We start from the raw sequence: 17,132 nt of genomic DNA on the forward strand, positions 1-17,132 counted from the left end.
GAAATGCAGGAACTCTTTCAGTGAAGTTGTTTGATGATCATCCTAGAAATTCACATTTGGGGCTAATATATAATAGACAAAAATCACAACAAGGTTAATAGACTCAAACACAAGCAGCCTTATTGATCATCAATTCTCAAAAGTATAATTAGAATTAATACATACAGGCATTGGGTACCTGGTATCTGGGTACCTAAAATGAAATATATTATTTAAAGCAACTTGGACATGGGGATATCTAAGATGTATTAAAGGACCAGTGTGTAACATTTAGGGGGATTTATTGGCAGAAATGGAATATAATATTAATCTAATATTTTATAATATATATAATATAAATAATATATATACTCGTATTTTATTATAATCATTTTAATATTAATTAATAAAGTATGTTTTCTTTAGTATATTAATCTGAAAATAAGAATCTTTGTTGTCTTTGAATGAGCCATTTTTATTTTAACATTCATCAAATCACTTAATAATTACAAATCAGAAATTCAGTCTCATGGTGTTACAAGACACTGTAATAATGTCTGAACATCCATGAGGACATCTTATGGAAACATACAAACTGATAGATAGTATAGGACTGTCATTAAGTGTCATTGTCATACATAGGGGGGAAGACACTAATGCTTTATTGAATAATTAAATTTGATTAATAAACCCTGTGATCCTTGACCTTTTCCACCCCCATCTTTTTTTAACCACTCAAGAATTCATAAAAATGATCAATAATCCCTCCAAAATACCACATTAAGACACCAAGACCTTGAGGAACACCATAGAAAAAAACGTTGGTTTCAAAAACTTTTGACATTTGGAGATTTCTGCAAGAATTGCATTTTTCGGCGATTGGACGGTGAGCACTTCTGTTGTGTAAACTGCTCAGAAACCCCCTTATTGTCAATCTAGCTAGGAAAGCTATCCATCCTCTGAATGCTCTAGGTCTCTAGTTTGTGGCGGTAGAGCTTCATGAGGCTGTGATTATCCTAGAGGTCACCACAGGTCATTTTATACAGTGAGGTCACGTTTAAAAAATGGTCTCACTACAATGAAATGGCTACTATGGGGACTAACATCATCACACATGAATACAGTTGGGCTCATTGGATCCACAAGAGTCTCAGCTTTACAGTGAGACCCAATTTATGTAATTCAAAGATGTTTTAGGGACCCCAGTATGCAGAAATATTCAAATACACCATTTCAGAATAGGCGAAAATAACACATTTGTACTACATGCAAAAAACAGTTTGATTTTTGCCCAAAACTGCATGTGATTATCATAAAGTGGGCATGTCTGTAAAGGGGAGACATGTGGGTTCCTATAGAACCCATTTTCATCCACATATCTTTAGGTCAGAGGTCAAGGCACCCCTTTGAAAATCGCCTTGCCATTTTCCTCAGCAAAATTGTGCCTACATTTTTCGCCTTATTTAGCATTCTTGCCTTCATGCTAGCATGCTGGGGTTTCTAATTCCATATGATACCAATACCTTCACTGTAACTCTAAAACTGAGCTTGTAAAGTCGGCCGAGGGCGCCGACGCCTTCAGAGAGTGGAAAAGATTACATTTTGCGAGACAGTTGGAGAGGTGCTGATTAGTTCTCAGTGTTGTTTTACATATATGAGCCCTTCATATATGTACATGTAATGGGGACAAAACACTGACGATATAAAACACCACCGCTACCACAAAAACTATCATAGAATTGAAACCGTTTCAGCAAAGAATAAACAAAACAAGATCTATTTGTGCATAATATTTGTGTCTCTAAAATGAACCTGGGCATTTTCACATTTACACTACGTTCCTCCCCCCATGCGCCTCTCCTCCTCCAGATAGGAGCTACCAGGCTGATGCATGTCCACACAGTCTTCTCCCTTCTTCTCCTTGCTCTTGCTCTTCCAAATCACACTGGAGTAAACTATATCACTGCCTTCCTCATTCTTCTTCTCTGAGCTTTTACCGGCAACCTGTTGATGTCCTGGATGAGTGTTTGCCATATTTGAGTTATTCATCACACTCGTGTTGACATAGATATCCTTCTCTGTCGTGATAGATACCTGAAATAATGAAAAAAAGAACAATCAGTGGAACATATGTTCTGTTTTATCCCTGTCTCATACCCAAATTAGGAAACAGTCTGTACCTTATTTCGCTCTTCACTTGTCAGACCTTGACTCATCACAGCTGTGCTGGTGCCACCCGTGCACTGACTCTTTATAGGATTACGGCAGCCGGTCCTCTGAGCCCTACAAAATAGGACAGTAGGACACTCTATTCAACTTAGTTATGGACATATTCATTTCAATTAATTTCAACTTTGGCTGTCAGCCTGCTCATGTATTCGTTGTGATCAGCGAGACAAACTCTGATAAGCACTTCAGGAATAGTTTAGATTATAAAATGTGCTACGATGGTGGTCATATCAGGTGAATTTATAGCACTAGGATGGGACGATATAGGATTTTATCACCGATTCTGATAAAAAATGATCACAATAAGTTGATCTTCACGAGTGAATTGAAAAAGCTATCAAGCTCGCTATCATGGTTGAGAAGTGAAAAATAGAGCTCGATTTAAAAAATACAGGAATTATCATGTAAGGAGGAACAGACTCACACTATGTTGCCATTTTTCTATTCATCCTTTATTCATGCAAGGGAGGTCTTATGATTTACTTATTTAAGATTGTTTGATTGTTTGTTTTTCTACTAAAAAAAGATGTGTCCTATCTGTGATGCAATACAAATATGAATTTCTAACAGTTGTGTCACGGACTGTGCGCCCTCATTTGCAACCGAATAGGTTTGGCCCGCCCCCGTTTTTAGCGACCCTGGTCCGACCCTGGTCCGACCCACCTCTCGACCTGGGTCGCAAAGGCGAGTCGTTCAACGCGTGTAAACCCTTTCATATACACAATCAACCCTGTTTTTTTTATTTAAAGTCAGGGTTGACGATGTTCTCCAGTCTACACTATTTGTTATATTGGTTGAAATGGTCTTTACACGCCGACAGCGATCCATTACTGATGAGCTCTGAAAAAGGACCGTAAAAGAGCCGTCACCTGTAGCTGCTGTAATCCTGTAAAATCACTGCCTCGCGGTCCACTTGGAAAGAACCAATCAGATGCCTCCCTGCCTCCCTGCTCGTACTCTACCCTTGGCGTGCACTAGCCTGAACTCAAAGCGCGTCGCCGCCGCACGTTTCCTGGAGAATGGAAGAGAGAACTCAGCCCTGCAGTAGCACTGCCGCGGTTACTTGACATGAGGTAGCGTTGTTGAGTTGAGGTCCTCTCTCCGCTCTGTGTCTGTGAAGTAGTTACGATGCGGCGGTGCTCGTGCATGTGTGTTAGACGGAGCTCCTGAGGCGATGCTACTTTCAAACTATGCTAGCTTTCCAACATCGTCGACCCTATCTTTAAGTAATTTTTCATGAAATGTATTAATTATTTTGTGTATTCACAACATATTGACGGTGTTAAACATTGGTTTTGGAAAGGAGTTATTCCACTCACAGAGCTGGTAAAGCTAGAAAACCCTACATAGAGTCCATATTTATATGAGAGTTAAAGGAACAGTGAGTAACATTTTGGGGGATCTATTAGCAGAATACAATATTCATAACTATGTTTTCATTAGTGTATAATCACTTGAAACTAAGAATGGTTGTGTTTTCATTAGCTTAGAATGAGCTCGTCATATCTACATGGGGAGCAGGTCCTCTTCACAGAGTACGCTCTGTTGCTCCGCCATGTTTCTACAGTAGTGTTATCAGGATAAGGATGACCTCTGAGCGAGGCAAACGGCATTACCACGGTTTTTGCACTCGGCGGCTCACGTTACCGCAGTCTTGGAAAGGGAGGAGTGAGCGGAGAGGTGCTGTGGTTGCAATCTGCAACCACATCTCTAGATGCCGCCAAAACCTACACACTGTACCTTTAAATTAACAACAACCACCTTGCTGCGTAGTGGTAGTCTGAACATTCATTCCTAGCTGTTACCTACCTGATAGCAAACAGTAGAGCACATATCAGTGCTGCTGATAGAGCAACAACGGTGCCGATGAAGACTGGCAGCGAAACTCGACCCGAAGAATCTGTGTGCGAGAGAACAGCAGATTATGTAGGTTAGCAAGAAGCATAAATATATTGGGTATGTTTTTGTGAAGTACGTTTGGACGTACATGAAGCTTTTAGATTCCTCATTATGTCGTCTTAGTAGTAGTAGTGTAGGTTGAAACGTTGTTGTAAATGTTTTCATGTTATTTGTAATTAGGTCTGGGCAATATATCAACATTGTATCGATATTGTGATATGAGACTAGGTATCATCTTAGATTTTAGATGTCCTAATATTGTAATATGGTATTAAAGGTTGCATTACAGTGAAGTGATGTAATGTTTTGAACTTACCAGTCTGTTCTAGCTGTTCTATTATTTGCCTTTACCCATTTAGTCATTATATCCACATTACTGATGGTTGTTTATCAAAAATCTCATCGTGTAAATATTTTGTGAAAGCACCAATAGTCAACCCTACAATATCGTCGCAATATCGGTATGAGGTATTTGGTAAAAATATGATATTGAACTTTCTTCATATCGCTCAGCCTTATTTGTATTAAATGTTTTGTTGTATCAAAGCTTGGCAAACCCATCCCAGACATGATAGATGTTAATGATGGAAGCTGAAACCAAGAGTTTGACTAACTAACATATCCATTACATGCATCTCCCCTACAGGATGCAGAACTGTTACAGTGGGAACTTACAAGGCAGTCAGTCTAAACATTTAAGAACAAAAACACTAAATAGAGATATGATATATACTGTGTAGATATAGAGAATACGGCTCTGGGTTCAAGATCAAGTTCATCAAAAGAATTTCAAGAAATCCTGATAGTTTCCGACTAATCAATAAAACCTGTATTTAGCACAAAGGACAGACCTTGACTTTCCACAGATGTTTGAGGCTCAAGGCTGTAGATATAAAACCGTTGACTGGTAGATCCCAGAGAGTTGGAGCTGCTGCAGATCAAGGTGGAAAGATCCCTCTCCTGTGGTTGATTCACAGTGATGATGCTCTTCAGACCTGTGTCATTCAGAGGCTCATTGCTGATTGCAAACCTGTCAGAGCGATTGACAGATAACCCATCCAAATACCACTGAAAAGAGGGAGAGGGATTTCCCACGGTCCTGCAGGAACAGTTGAGCTGGGCTGCAGCTTTGGTGCAGTCAGGTGAGGGCAGGATCTGTGGAGCAACTGTAATGAATGGACAGGAAATTTAAGAGTTAAGTCAAGTTGAGTCAAGGAAGGTTATAAGTTAATATAAGAAAATAGTTAACTTTTAATGGGAGTGGTGGTGAAAATGAGACTGTAATCAAATTGTCATCCATTTCATGTGTTTAAATTTGGTTTCATGGCTTTTACTTTGTTATTTCCTGAAAAAACGGAAGTGTCAATATTTTACAAATGACGAATGAACTCACATGAAACATCAGCTGTTAAATTTGTGTTAACAGTTGACTCAGTGCTGCCATCTTGTTTGCTGTAGACGGCAGTACAGGAGATTGTCTTTCCATGATGGTGGTGAGAAGCAGTGAAGTACAGAACAGAGGTCTTGACTTTAGTTTTGTCCTGATTCTCCTGCAGTGTCTCCTGACCGTCACCCAGGCCGTAGGTCCACGTCAGATTTGGAGGATGAGACGGACAGGGAGCTGGAGCAGAGCACTTCAATCTCACTGAGGTTCCCTCCTTCACCTTCAGTGTGGACGGAGTCAGAGTCGGTCTGGGAGGATCAGCTGGTGGGAAGGTACATATGAACCAGTCACTAAATAAACAGTCATTCCTCTCCATTTTTATGCTATTTGTCAAATGCAATAAATGCAAAACAAGGTCACAGCAGTTCAACAAGGGAAATAAATGACTGGAGTGCAAGTAAACAGACTTTAAAACCTACCTTCGACTGAAATAGAGATTTTTTGTTGAGCAAAATTATATTTCAGATCATTGTTGCATTCTATTCTGAAGTAATAGTTATTGCTGTGAGCAGGTTGCATGTTGTTCAGGGTTGTGGTGCAGTCTTTTCTTGTCAAGTCTCCTGTCAGTTCTCCTTTTATTGTACTTTGTTGTGGATCACTGCTGTCAAACACAACAGTATTTTTATCATTTCTCCATAGTGCTTTACATGTGCTATCTAAGTTCGATTCATGTTGGGCTGTTACGTCAAAGGAGCAGGGGATGGTCACACAGGATCCACTAAGAACCTCCATAGTTTGCGGCAGTAATGTCTCAAACTCTCCACACAGGGCACCTGAAACACAAGAAACAAATCTAGATAGTTTACAGTAGTGAGGCCATTCTACTGCTCACATGCCTTACTAAATATCTTGTTTTTTGTTATCTTTATAGTTATTGATCTATATATAAATTAACCCCAACTCACCTTGCAGCAGACAGGCAATCAGAAGGGAGTTCAGCGCCCCAGACATGTTTGATCGTCAGGAGAGACGGAAGATCAAGTTTAAAACAGTCTGGAGATTATAGAAGGAACAATTCACATGTTTGAGTCGGTTCATCCATAAAGTAATGTGATTTATATAGCAGGGTTTATTTGAAGGTCAATGTCAAATGTGTTTTTTTTAAGTATTCAGATCGACATTTTGTTGAACCTATATATTTTTTTAATCTTCATCAGGGTGGAAAAGCAACATTTAAGACACTAAAATGTTCACCTAAATTCCATACAATTTAAAATGTATAGGTTTTATATAATGTGTTAGCAGCTCTTGAAGGCAGGATGATGCAGTGCACTTATTTACCACACTAAGAAAAATGAGTAATAGATTACTACTTTGAAAATTATTACTTTTAAAACCAAAATTGAACAATTAAATTAATAAGTCATTTTTACAACATTTCTTGCAGATTTGACGTACGTCTTTTATATAAAAGTTTGATCATGGTAATATTTATTCAAAGCTCAATACTGGTAGGATGTTTCTGTCTGATCCCACTGTACTGTAGAGATAAAAAATAGTTGTTCTCTCTAAAATAGGGAAGAAACATTAACTGATGTTTATCACACCTTTCATAACATGGTTATGCAGAACATGATAATGATACAAAGGAAAAACAGGAAGTGCTAACAGAAACGGTAACAAAAGGTTGATGTACTCTTTGCTCTTTTATATTTAATTATTTTTAGTTAGCTCATTAATCTGGAGCAGTGTCATTAATGTCAAAAGACAGAATCGACTGCCTTCCTAAAAGTTTTAAATTTCAAAATAGAAACTTTGCACAATTCTCAATGACCATCTGTGAACTTCCTTTGCTTTTGTTTCAAAATGTGCAAATATATGCTGGTTGATTTAAAGCCCGGTGAACCAACCTTTAACTCAATGAAAGAAATCTTGCCATTTTAATCTTATGTTTCTTATGGAAGTTGTAATGACTTACGTTCTCAAGAGGTCTGTTTTGCAATTCACATGTTTAGTGCATTTCATCCCTAATTAACTTTTTATAGTCAGGTTTATGTTGGAGGCCACTATTGAATGCAATATTTGCAGAGGTTGCAGATGGAGAAATGTTCTGCTGAGCCTATATTTCTTTTTCGATTTTAATCAATGTGGAAAAGATTCCAAAGACGCCTGTACAGGATTAAATTCTTTTAGGTGTGTCAGCATCTCATGAGGACATCTATTTATTATTCATAAGGGGATAAGGGGGGGTGTATTACTTGCAAATTTTCCAGACCTTTAAGAAACTTTGGTGATGGAGATATTCAACAGAAGGGTAATACTGGTTTAGGTTTTGTCCACGGACATGGGTATCTTTCTAATCTAGCTTTTTCTCTGCGCTTTTGCCGCTCGTCCACCTTTTGTAAATATGACCATTTATGGCTCAGGAGTTAAGGGCCAGGGTAGAAGTGTTAATACTAATGTTACTTCTCTTTATTGACTGCCAGTGTCTGCAACTTTTCCATCATGTAACCTTCTTAAATTATTACCTAAGTTTGTGGTGTCACCCATTTCTTCAATTTGTTTCAGGAAGTGGAAGGCTTAAAGTAGGTACAGACGTGGACAAAATTGTTGGTACCCTTCCGTTAAAGAAAGAAAAACCCACAATGGTCACTGAAATAACTTGAAACTGACAAAAGTAATAATAAATAAAAATTTACTGAAAATGAACTAATGAAAATCAGTCATTGCTTTTGAATTATGGTTCAGCAGAATCATTTTAAAAAACAAACTAATGAAACTGGCCTGGACAAAAATGATGGGACCCTTAACTTAATATTTTGTTGCACAACCTTTAGAGGTAATCACTGCACCGGTACCAACAATTTTGTCCACGTCTGTATGTGACACTCGCTCACACTAAATACAGGCACTATAAATGGACCCGGAGCACAAAGAGAGTGAGAGAATACGACAGCCTAACTACAAAAGACACAATTTTGAAAACCATATTTGACAAATTTCACAAATTTTTAATTTGTGTGTGTGTGAGAGAGTGTGTTGAAATATCTGGTCTGACTCTTGGAGGTGTTAAAACGCCCACTTCCTTCTATCTACTATGTTTAACATCACTTATTAAATGACTCAAACCAAATTTCATTAGAGATACTTTTGACTATTATGTAAATTAATTTACTGACATGTTTCTTTAATTTTTTTTTTTTTTCCTTTCGTTTAATACCTTTATATTAGGGTCATAGTCAAGTCAGCACACTGACACTGTTGTTGCCTGTTGGGCTGCAGTTTGCCATGTTATGATTTGAGTATGTTCTTTCCAATAATAAATATAAACATATATTTGCATAAAGAAAACATATTCCCCCACTCCCATGTTGATAAGAGTATACTTGAAAAATCTCCCTTTAAGGTACATTTTGAACAGATAAAAAAATGTAGATGCAGATGGATGGATGGATAAAAAAATGTGTCATTTATTTGAAATTAATCGCGATTCATTATTTTAATCAATTGGCAACCCTACTATACATATATATATATATATATATATATATATATATATACACACACACTACTTACTCATAGATACTTCTTTCTTGATAAAAGAGGTATAAAGGAGTAAGCACTTACTTTTTAGTGTGTTTAATGTGACCTGAAGTAACACCTCACCAAGCTGAGTTTTACAGTATTATACAGTATGTCCAAAGTTTTACCAGAAGAACTATCTCTTGTCTGAATAACTTCTTTATCCTAATCTTCCATCGTCTCTTGTACATTTCAGACAGAGTGGCGTTGCCAGTTTTCATCAACACAGTTATCGCAGTTATCAGTTTATCATTACCACGAAATGTTGCATTTTTAAACAAGAAGACGAAGAGGAAATGATGATATAATGGACAAAGGAAGCTAATTGCTAAAGGCAAACCTGACAAATATACAGTCTTTTATTTATTTTCTATATATTTACAGAGCTATTGTTTTAGGCAACTAATATATTCAACAATAACAATGTTCAAAACCACAATCGAATTACAGCTTAAGAGTTTTAAACAGGAATTTTGCCACCTTTCACAAAGTGTTTTTCTTTCTACCTTTGAAATAGTTCTTTGATCTAAACTATTCGTGACTTTATGGTTACGTTTTTAGTAGGGGTGGGGGAAAAATCAATTCATTTAAGAATCTCGATTCTTATCTTCTACGATTCTGAATCCGTTTCTGAATTTTCCCAGACTTTATTTCTTTTTATTGTACAAAATCATATGTAATGGTTCATCCAAGCACACCACTAGGTCTTAGTATTATATATTATATTTAAAGTCAGTTTTGATGATTTATATGTGTAATAAGAAGTTGTGATGACTTACATTTTCTTCAGGTCTTTCGAGCAGAGAGATGAAAGATGTGTAGAGAAGTGAAGCTCCTTAGAAGTTGTGCTGCTTTTTAAAACAGCCTGCAAGACTTGAAAATGAGGAAGTCACTAAAGAGCACATGCGTGTGACCACGAAGTGTGCTTTTTTATAAGAAATGATTTCAGACAGTCCCACATCTGTCCTGATTAACACGGTTACTATAAAAACATGGTGATGACATACACTCAATCAACTTTCACGTAATAATTATAAATCAAACAACAGAATCATAAAACAATAGAAATACAAGGCCACAGTGTAAATATTAAATTGCTATGTATAATAATAATATAATAATAGAAATAGTACATTTATCCTCAATCAAATTCAATTCAGGACCGGCAACACTGAATGAAAGCATGCAACGTATCCACAACAGTTTGTGTGATATCTTACAAAAAGTTGCGTTTTCCGAAGTATGTCCAGCAACTTGTGTCACTTTGCCCTCGTTTATGCATACAGTCTTTTCAGAATAATCTTCTGTCTTCACAGGAAACAACTTTGTCAGGTAAAACGTAAAAAAAAGTAAAACTAAGGTTGGGTATAGGAAAATATCCTGGTTTTGGGTTACAATAATTACAGAAGTGGTGTTATTAAATGCTCCTTCCAAGGAAACACCCCACACACACACATGCACAAGCACCGCCGCCTCGTAACTACTGGTGATGGGAATTTCGGCTCGTTTTAGTGAGTCAGATCATTTGGCTCAGCTCACTAAGAAGATCCGGCTCTTTCGGCTCTCAAACGGCTCTTCGTTTTACCACTTCTGCCTTTTATAATTCAGCCAAATTTAGCTTTAGCTGTTTTGACCTATGATTAGTATGTGTGCACATATATCACTTAAATTATTCAATATAATTATACTAAACCTTATAATTTCCAGAATACCATAATTTTACATGCTGCTTCGTTTCCGACTGTCACTCATCTTGTCTGCTATTCGTGCACCGCTCTCCTCTCTCGCTTTCGCTCCTCCTCTCCCTCCTGCTCTGTACCTGTAGACCGTCAGTGCGCCGTGCACCCCCGCCCCTCCCTGCTTGATGGTATGGTCCTTGTCTGTCATCACCTGTTTGGTTGCAAGGACTTCATTAACACAACATTCAGTCACAGTCAGTGCATGGAGTGCCCGTTGGCGCGGAGAAGATCATCCTATCATTCTGCCTTGAATTAATTTAAAAAAAAAAAAACGCTCTCGGACGGGAGCCGGCTCCCATCGTTCAAGTAAAAGAGCCAGCTCTCTGAGCCTGAACATCACTAGTAACTGCCTCACAGACACAGAGCGGAGAGAGGACCTCAACTCAACAACGCTACCTCATGACAAGTAACTGCGGCAGTGCTACTGCAGGGCTGAGTTTTCTCTTCCAATCTCCAGGAAACGTGCGGCGGCGATGCACTTTGAGTTCAGGTTGGTGCATGCCAAGGGTAGAGAACGAGCAGGGAGGCATCTGATTGGTTCTTTCCAAGCGGACCGCGAGGCAGTGATTGGTAGAGGTTTTTACAGGATTACAGCAGCTACAGATGACGGCTCTTTTACGGTCCTTTTTCAGAGCTCATCAGTAATGGATCACGGTCGGGGTGTAGAGACCATTTCAACCAATATAACAGATAGTGAATACTGGAGAACATCGTCAACCCTGCCTTTAAGAGGCTACAGCTACATCTACAGTCATCTTGATGACTTCTTGGACATCTTGAGGACATCAGAAGAGGTTATTCTCACCTCGGCGTATGAAGTACTTTGGGTGGACAATGAGGCCTCATCAAGACGTGCCCTCACCCTGCGTCTTACTCCCTGGGTTCCTCGCCACCACACCTCCCGACATATTTGTCCTCCATTCATCATTGCTTTGTGCTTGACCACATTTCATTCCATCCCTTGATCGTCCAAACCCCTCCATTACCGTCCATTACCCCTCCATTCCCAACCCTAATTCATTCACCCCTTTCTTACTGTACCTGCCTTTTCAAAAAACTGATTTGCATACTTAAACGACGTAAACTTTATTAGTGAAGAAAGTGAAGGGCATGGGATCCATTCTGGCTCCTGAACACACATAATTGAAAATAAGACCTCAAGTCTGTGATAACCCTGGCTCTGTGGGGGCGAGCGTTGTCATCTTGGAGGATGAAGTTAGGTCCCAGATTGTGGAGATATGGGATCGCCACTGGCTGCAGAATCTCATCCCGATATCTCCCTGCATTGAGATGGCCTTCAATGATGACAAGCCTTGTTTTGCCAGTGAGGGAGATGCCGCCCCACACCATGACACAGCCTCCACCAAAAGCTGTTACTCCATCGGTGCAACAATCAGCATAGCGTTCTCCGCGTCGTCTCCATACTTTGATCCTGCCATCCAACTTTGGCAGACAGAACCTGGACTCATCACTGAACATGACATTCCCCCATATGTTCAGGTTCCATTGTCTGTGTTGTTGAGATCAGCGCAAACGGGCCTGACGGTGAAGGGCAGTCATTGCAGGCTTCCTGGTAGCCTTATGAGAATACACTGTTTACCATTGGCAGAGCATTTTGCCAAATTTGTGGGTGCTACCCACATAATCAGCTGTGCTGCTCATCCCACAAATCTCATCTCCCTTAATTTCTGGGGATTTTTCTCTAATCAGATCTGCGGACGACTGAGGAAATTCTGATAACTTTATCTGGAGCTACTTGGCATCCTGTTACCTTCCTGCCATCTGGAGCCCCTTCAGCACAGACTGCGATCATCTGCATCCCTCACTGCGTCTAACTGGACCCACTCAGCATAGGTCGTCTTTATCCAGTCCAGGTTTCCTCCACAAAACAGAGGAACTGCAGTTATTTCATGATGGTTACAGATGTCAGTTGTGCCAACAACACAACATTTAACTTAAAAATAAAACATTATTAAATATGTGAAAATGTTAAAAAAAAAAAAAAAAATTGAAAAAAATAAAAAAAAATAAAAAAAAGTATATTAAAAAAAAAGGAAAATAGAAAATGGGAAATAAAAAAAAACTGCAACTGGAATTTAAAAACGCGTTTTGCTGCTCTCTGGCATAAAACAGAGGAACTGCAGTTATTTAATGATGGTTACAGCTGTCAGTTGTGCCAACAACACAACATTTAACTTAAAAATAAAACATTATTAAAAATGTAAAATCTTAAAAAAATGTTTTTTAAAAAATAAAAAAAAAAAAAAAAAATTCAGCTGGAATTTAAAAACGCGTTTTGCTGCTCTCTGGCACAAAAGACAGTGTGAAAATGTACTGTTGTCTCAGTGTAAGAAATGCAAGAACTCTTTCAGTGAAGTTGTTTGATGATCATCCTAGAAATTCACATTTGGGGCTAATATATAATAGACAAAAATCACAACAAGGTTAATAGACTCAAACACAAGCAGCCTTATTGATCATCAATTCTCAAAAGTATAATTAGAATTAATACATACAGGCATTGGGTACCTGGTATCTGGGTACCTAAAATGAAATATATTATTTAAAGCAACTTGGACATGGGGATATCTAAGATGTATTAAAGGACCAGTGTGTAACATTTAGGGGGATTTATTGGCAGAAATGGAATATAATATTAATCTAATATTTTATAATATATATAATATAAATAATATATATACTCATATTTTATTATAATAATTTTAATATTAATTAATAAAGTATGTTTTCTTTAGTATATTAATCTGAAAATAAGAATCTTTGTTGTCTTTGAATGAGCCGTTTTTATCTACATACGGAGCGGGTCCTCTCTTCACGGAGCCGGCAGCCAATCGATAACGTTACTCGCTCCGGAGTTAACCGCCGTCACTCCACTCAGCGTCAAGAAACAAGACACAGGAAACCTCGGTTGGTCTGGAGGAGCCGCAGCATTTATTTCTGCACAAACTTCCACTGTACATTCACATGATATTCTCAAAGCTTAAACTAGCTCTGTCTTCCGCTCCGCTAGCTCACTTGTTCTTTCACACACATTCCCCGCCGCTCTCTCTCTCTCTCTTGCTTCACCACTCACTTCCCACGTACACACACACTTTAAGCGCTGACTCTGCTGCGCTACTCTTACAACCACTGGCTCTAGATAGAGCCATTCACATTTTCACGTCGGCCACCACAGTTGATGATAACACTGATGATAAAAATAATAGCCAATAATAGTAAATGATGCAGATATGCTGCAGTAAAAATAGCGGTAGAAGAAGCACATTCATCAAATCACTTAATAATTACAAATCAGAAATTCAGTGTCATGGTGTTACAAGACACTGTAATAATGTCTGAACATCCATGAGGACATCTTATGGAAACATACAAACTGATAGATAGTATAGGACTGTCATTAAGTGTCATTGTCATATATAGGGGGGGAAGACACTAATGCTTTATTGAATAATTAAATTTGATTAATAAACCCTGTGATCCTTGACCTTTTCCACCCCCATCTTTTTTTAACCACTCAAGAATTCATAAAAATGATCAATAATCTCTCCAAAATACCACATTAAGACACCAAGACCTTGAGGAACACCATAGAAAAAAACGTTGGTTTCAAAAACTTTTGACATTTGGAGATTTCTGCAAGAATTGCATTTTTCGGCAATTGGACGGTGGGCACTTCTGATGTGTAAACTGCTCAGAAACCCCCTTATTATCAATCTAGCTAGGAAAGCTATCCATCCTCTGAATGCTCTAGGTCTCTAGTTTGTGGCTGTAAAGTTTCATGAGGCTGTGATTATCCTAGAGGTCACCACAGGTCATTTTATACAGGGAGGTCAAGTTTAAAAAATGGTCTCACTTTATGAAATGGCTACTATGGGGACTAACATCATCACACATGAATACAGTTGGGCTCATTGGATCCATGAGAGTCTCAGCTTTACAGTGAGACCAAATGTATGTAATTCAAAGACGTTTTAGGGACCCCAGTATGCAGAAATATTCAAATACACCATTTTAGAATAGGCGAAAATAACACATTTGTACAACATGCAAAAAACAGTTTGATTTTTGCCCCAAACTGCATGTGATTATCATAAAGTGGGCATGTCTGTAAAGGGGAGACATGTGGGTTCCTATAGAACCCATTTTCATCCACATATCTTTAGGTCAGAGGTCAAGGCACCCCTTTGAAAATCGCCTTGCCATTTTCCTCAGCAAAATTTTGCCTACGTCTTTTCGCGTTATTTAGCATTCTTCCCTTCATGCTAGCATGCTGGGGTTTCTAATTCCATATGATACCAATACCTTCACTGTAACTCTAAAACTGAGCCTGTAAAGTCGGCCGAGGGCGCCGACGCCTTCAGAGAGTGGAAAAGATTACATTTGTCATTTTTGTGAGACAGTTGGAGAGGTGCTGATTAGTTCTCAGTGTTGTTTTACATATATGAGGCCTACATATATGTACATGTAAAAAACACCACCGCTACCACAAAAACTATCATAGAATTGAAACCGTTTCAGCAAAGAATAAACAAAACAAGATCTATTTGTGCATAATATTTTTGTCTCTAAATTGAACCTGGGCGTATTCACTTTCCACTTCCTTCTCCACATTTTTAGGCCCCACTTTGTCATATAGACTTGCCAACTCCAGTGCATAATTACTGTACGTTCCTCCCCCCATGCGCCTCTCCTCCTCCAGATAGGAGCTACCAGGCTGATGCATGTCCACACAGTCTTCTCCCTTCTTCTTCTTGCTCTTGCTCTTCCAAATCACACTGGAGTAAACTATATCACTGCCTTCCTCATTCTTCTTCTCTGAGCTTTTACCGGCAACCTGTTGATGTCCTGGATGAGTGTTAGCCATATTTGAGTTATTCATCACACTCGTGTTGACATAGATATCCTCCTCTGTTGTGATAGATACCTGAAATAATAAAAAAAAGAACAGTCAGTGGAACAGATGTTCTGTTAGATTATCCCTGTCTAATACCCAAATTAGGAAACAGTCTGTACCTTATTTCGCTCTTCACTTGTCAGACCTTGACTCATCACAGCTGTGCTGGTGTCACCCGTGCACTGACTCTTTATAGGATTACGGCAGCCGGTCCTCTGAGCCCTACAAAATAGGACAGTAGGACACTCTATTCAACTTAGTTATGGACATATTCATTTCAATTCATTTCAACTTTGGCTGTCAGCCTGCTCATGTATTCGTTGTGATCAGCGAGACAAACTCTGATAAGCACTTCAGGAATAGTTTAGATTATAAAATGTGCTACGATGGTGGTCATATCAGGTGAATTTATAGCACTAGGATGGGACGATATAGGATTTTATCACCGATTCTGATAAAAAATGATCACAATAAGTTGATCTTCACGAGTGAATTGAAAAAGCTGTCAAGCTCGCTATCATGGTTGAGAAGTGAAAAATAGAGCTCGATTTAAAAAATACAGGAATTATCATGTAAGGAGGAACAGACTCACACTATGTTGTCGTTTTAACTCTTTCATATACACAATCAACCCTGGTTTTTAATTTAAAGGCAGGGTTGACGATGTTCTCCAGTCTCCACTTTTTTATATATTGGTTGAAATGGTCTTTACACGCCGACAGCGATCCATTACTGATGAGCTCTGAAAAAGGACCAGAAAAGAGTCGTCATCTGTAGCTGCTGTAATCCTGTAAAAACGTCTACCAATCACTGCCTCGCAGTCCGCTTGAAAAGAACCAATCAGATGCCTCCCTGCTCGTTCTCTACCCTTGGCGTGCACCAGCCTGAACTCAAAGTGCGTCGCCGCCGCACGTTTCCTGGAGAATGGAAGAGAAAACTCTGCCCTGCAGTAGCACTGCCGCGGTTACTTGTCATGAGGTAGCGTTGTTGAGTTGAGGTCCTCTCTCCGCTCTGAGTCTGTGAAGTAGTTACGATGCTCGTGCATGTGTGTTAGACGGAGCTCCTGAAACGATGCTACTTTCAAACTATGCTAGCTTTCCAACATCGTCGACCCTATCTTTAAGTTATTTTTCATGAAACGTATTAATTATTTTGTGTATTCATAACATATTGACGGTGTTAAACATTGGTTTTGGAAAGGAGTTATTCCACTCACAGAGCTGGTAAAGCTAGAAAAACATATAAGAGTTAAAGGAACAGTGAGTAACATTTTGGGGGATCTATTAGCAGAATATTATACAATATTCATAACTATGTTTTCATTAGTGTATAATCACTTGAAACTAAGAATGGTTGTGTTTTCATTAGCTTAGAATGAGCTCGTCATATCTACATGGGGAGCAGG

The 17,132-nt window shown here is 38.7% G+C and overlaps 1 protein-coding gene across 3 annotated transcripts in view; it reads right to left on the reverse strand.

Annotated features, from left to right (window-relative positions):
- Positions 1 to 17,132, reverse strand: part of LOC141778348 (myelin-associated glycoprotein-like) — a 36,526-nt gene that overhangs the window by 14,460 nt on the left and 4,934 nt on the right. The window contains exons 1-5 of one of the 3 annotated variants that reach the window (XM_074652554.1): positions 10,294 to 10,940; positions 9,853 to 9,938; positions 6,457 to 6,544; positions 5,971 to 6,324; positions 5,501 to 5,812 (exon numbers count right to left, since the gene is read on the reverse strand). In XM_074652554.1, the coding sequence (XP_074508655.1) occupies positions 5,501 to 5,812; positions 5,971 to 6,324; positions 6,457 to 6,502 (712 nt within the window). In that variant the 5' untranslated portion in view covers positions 6,503 to 6,544; positions 9,853 to 9,938; positions 10,294 to 10,940. Of the gene's footprint in view, positions 1 to 5,500; positions 5,813 to 5,970; positions 6,325 to 6,456; positions 6,545 to 7,469; positions 7,493 to 9,852; positions 9,939 to 10,293; positions 10,941 to 17,132 lie in introns of those variants that run through there. The other 2 variants (XM_074652555.1, XM_074652553.1) reach the window with 2 other exon arrangements.

This window comes from Sebastes fasciatus, chromosome 12 (genome assembly GCF_043250625.1).
Source record: "Sebastes fasciatus isolate fSebFas1 chromosome 12, fSebFas1.pri, whole genome shotgun sequence".
Classification (NCBI taxonomy): Eukaryota; Metazoa; Chordata; class Actinopteri; order Perciformes; family Sebastidae; genus Sebastes; species Sebastes fasciatus.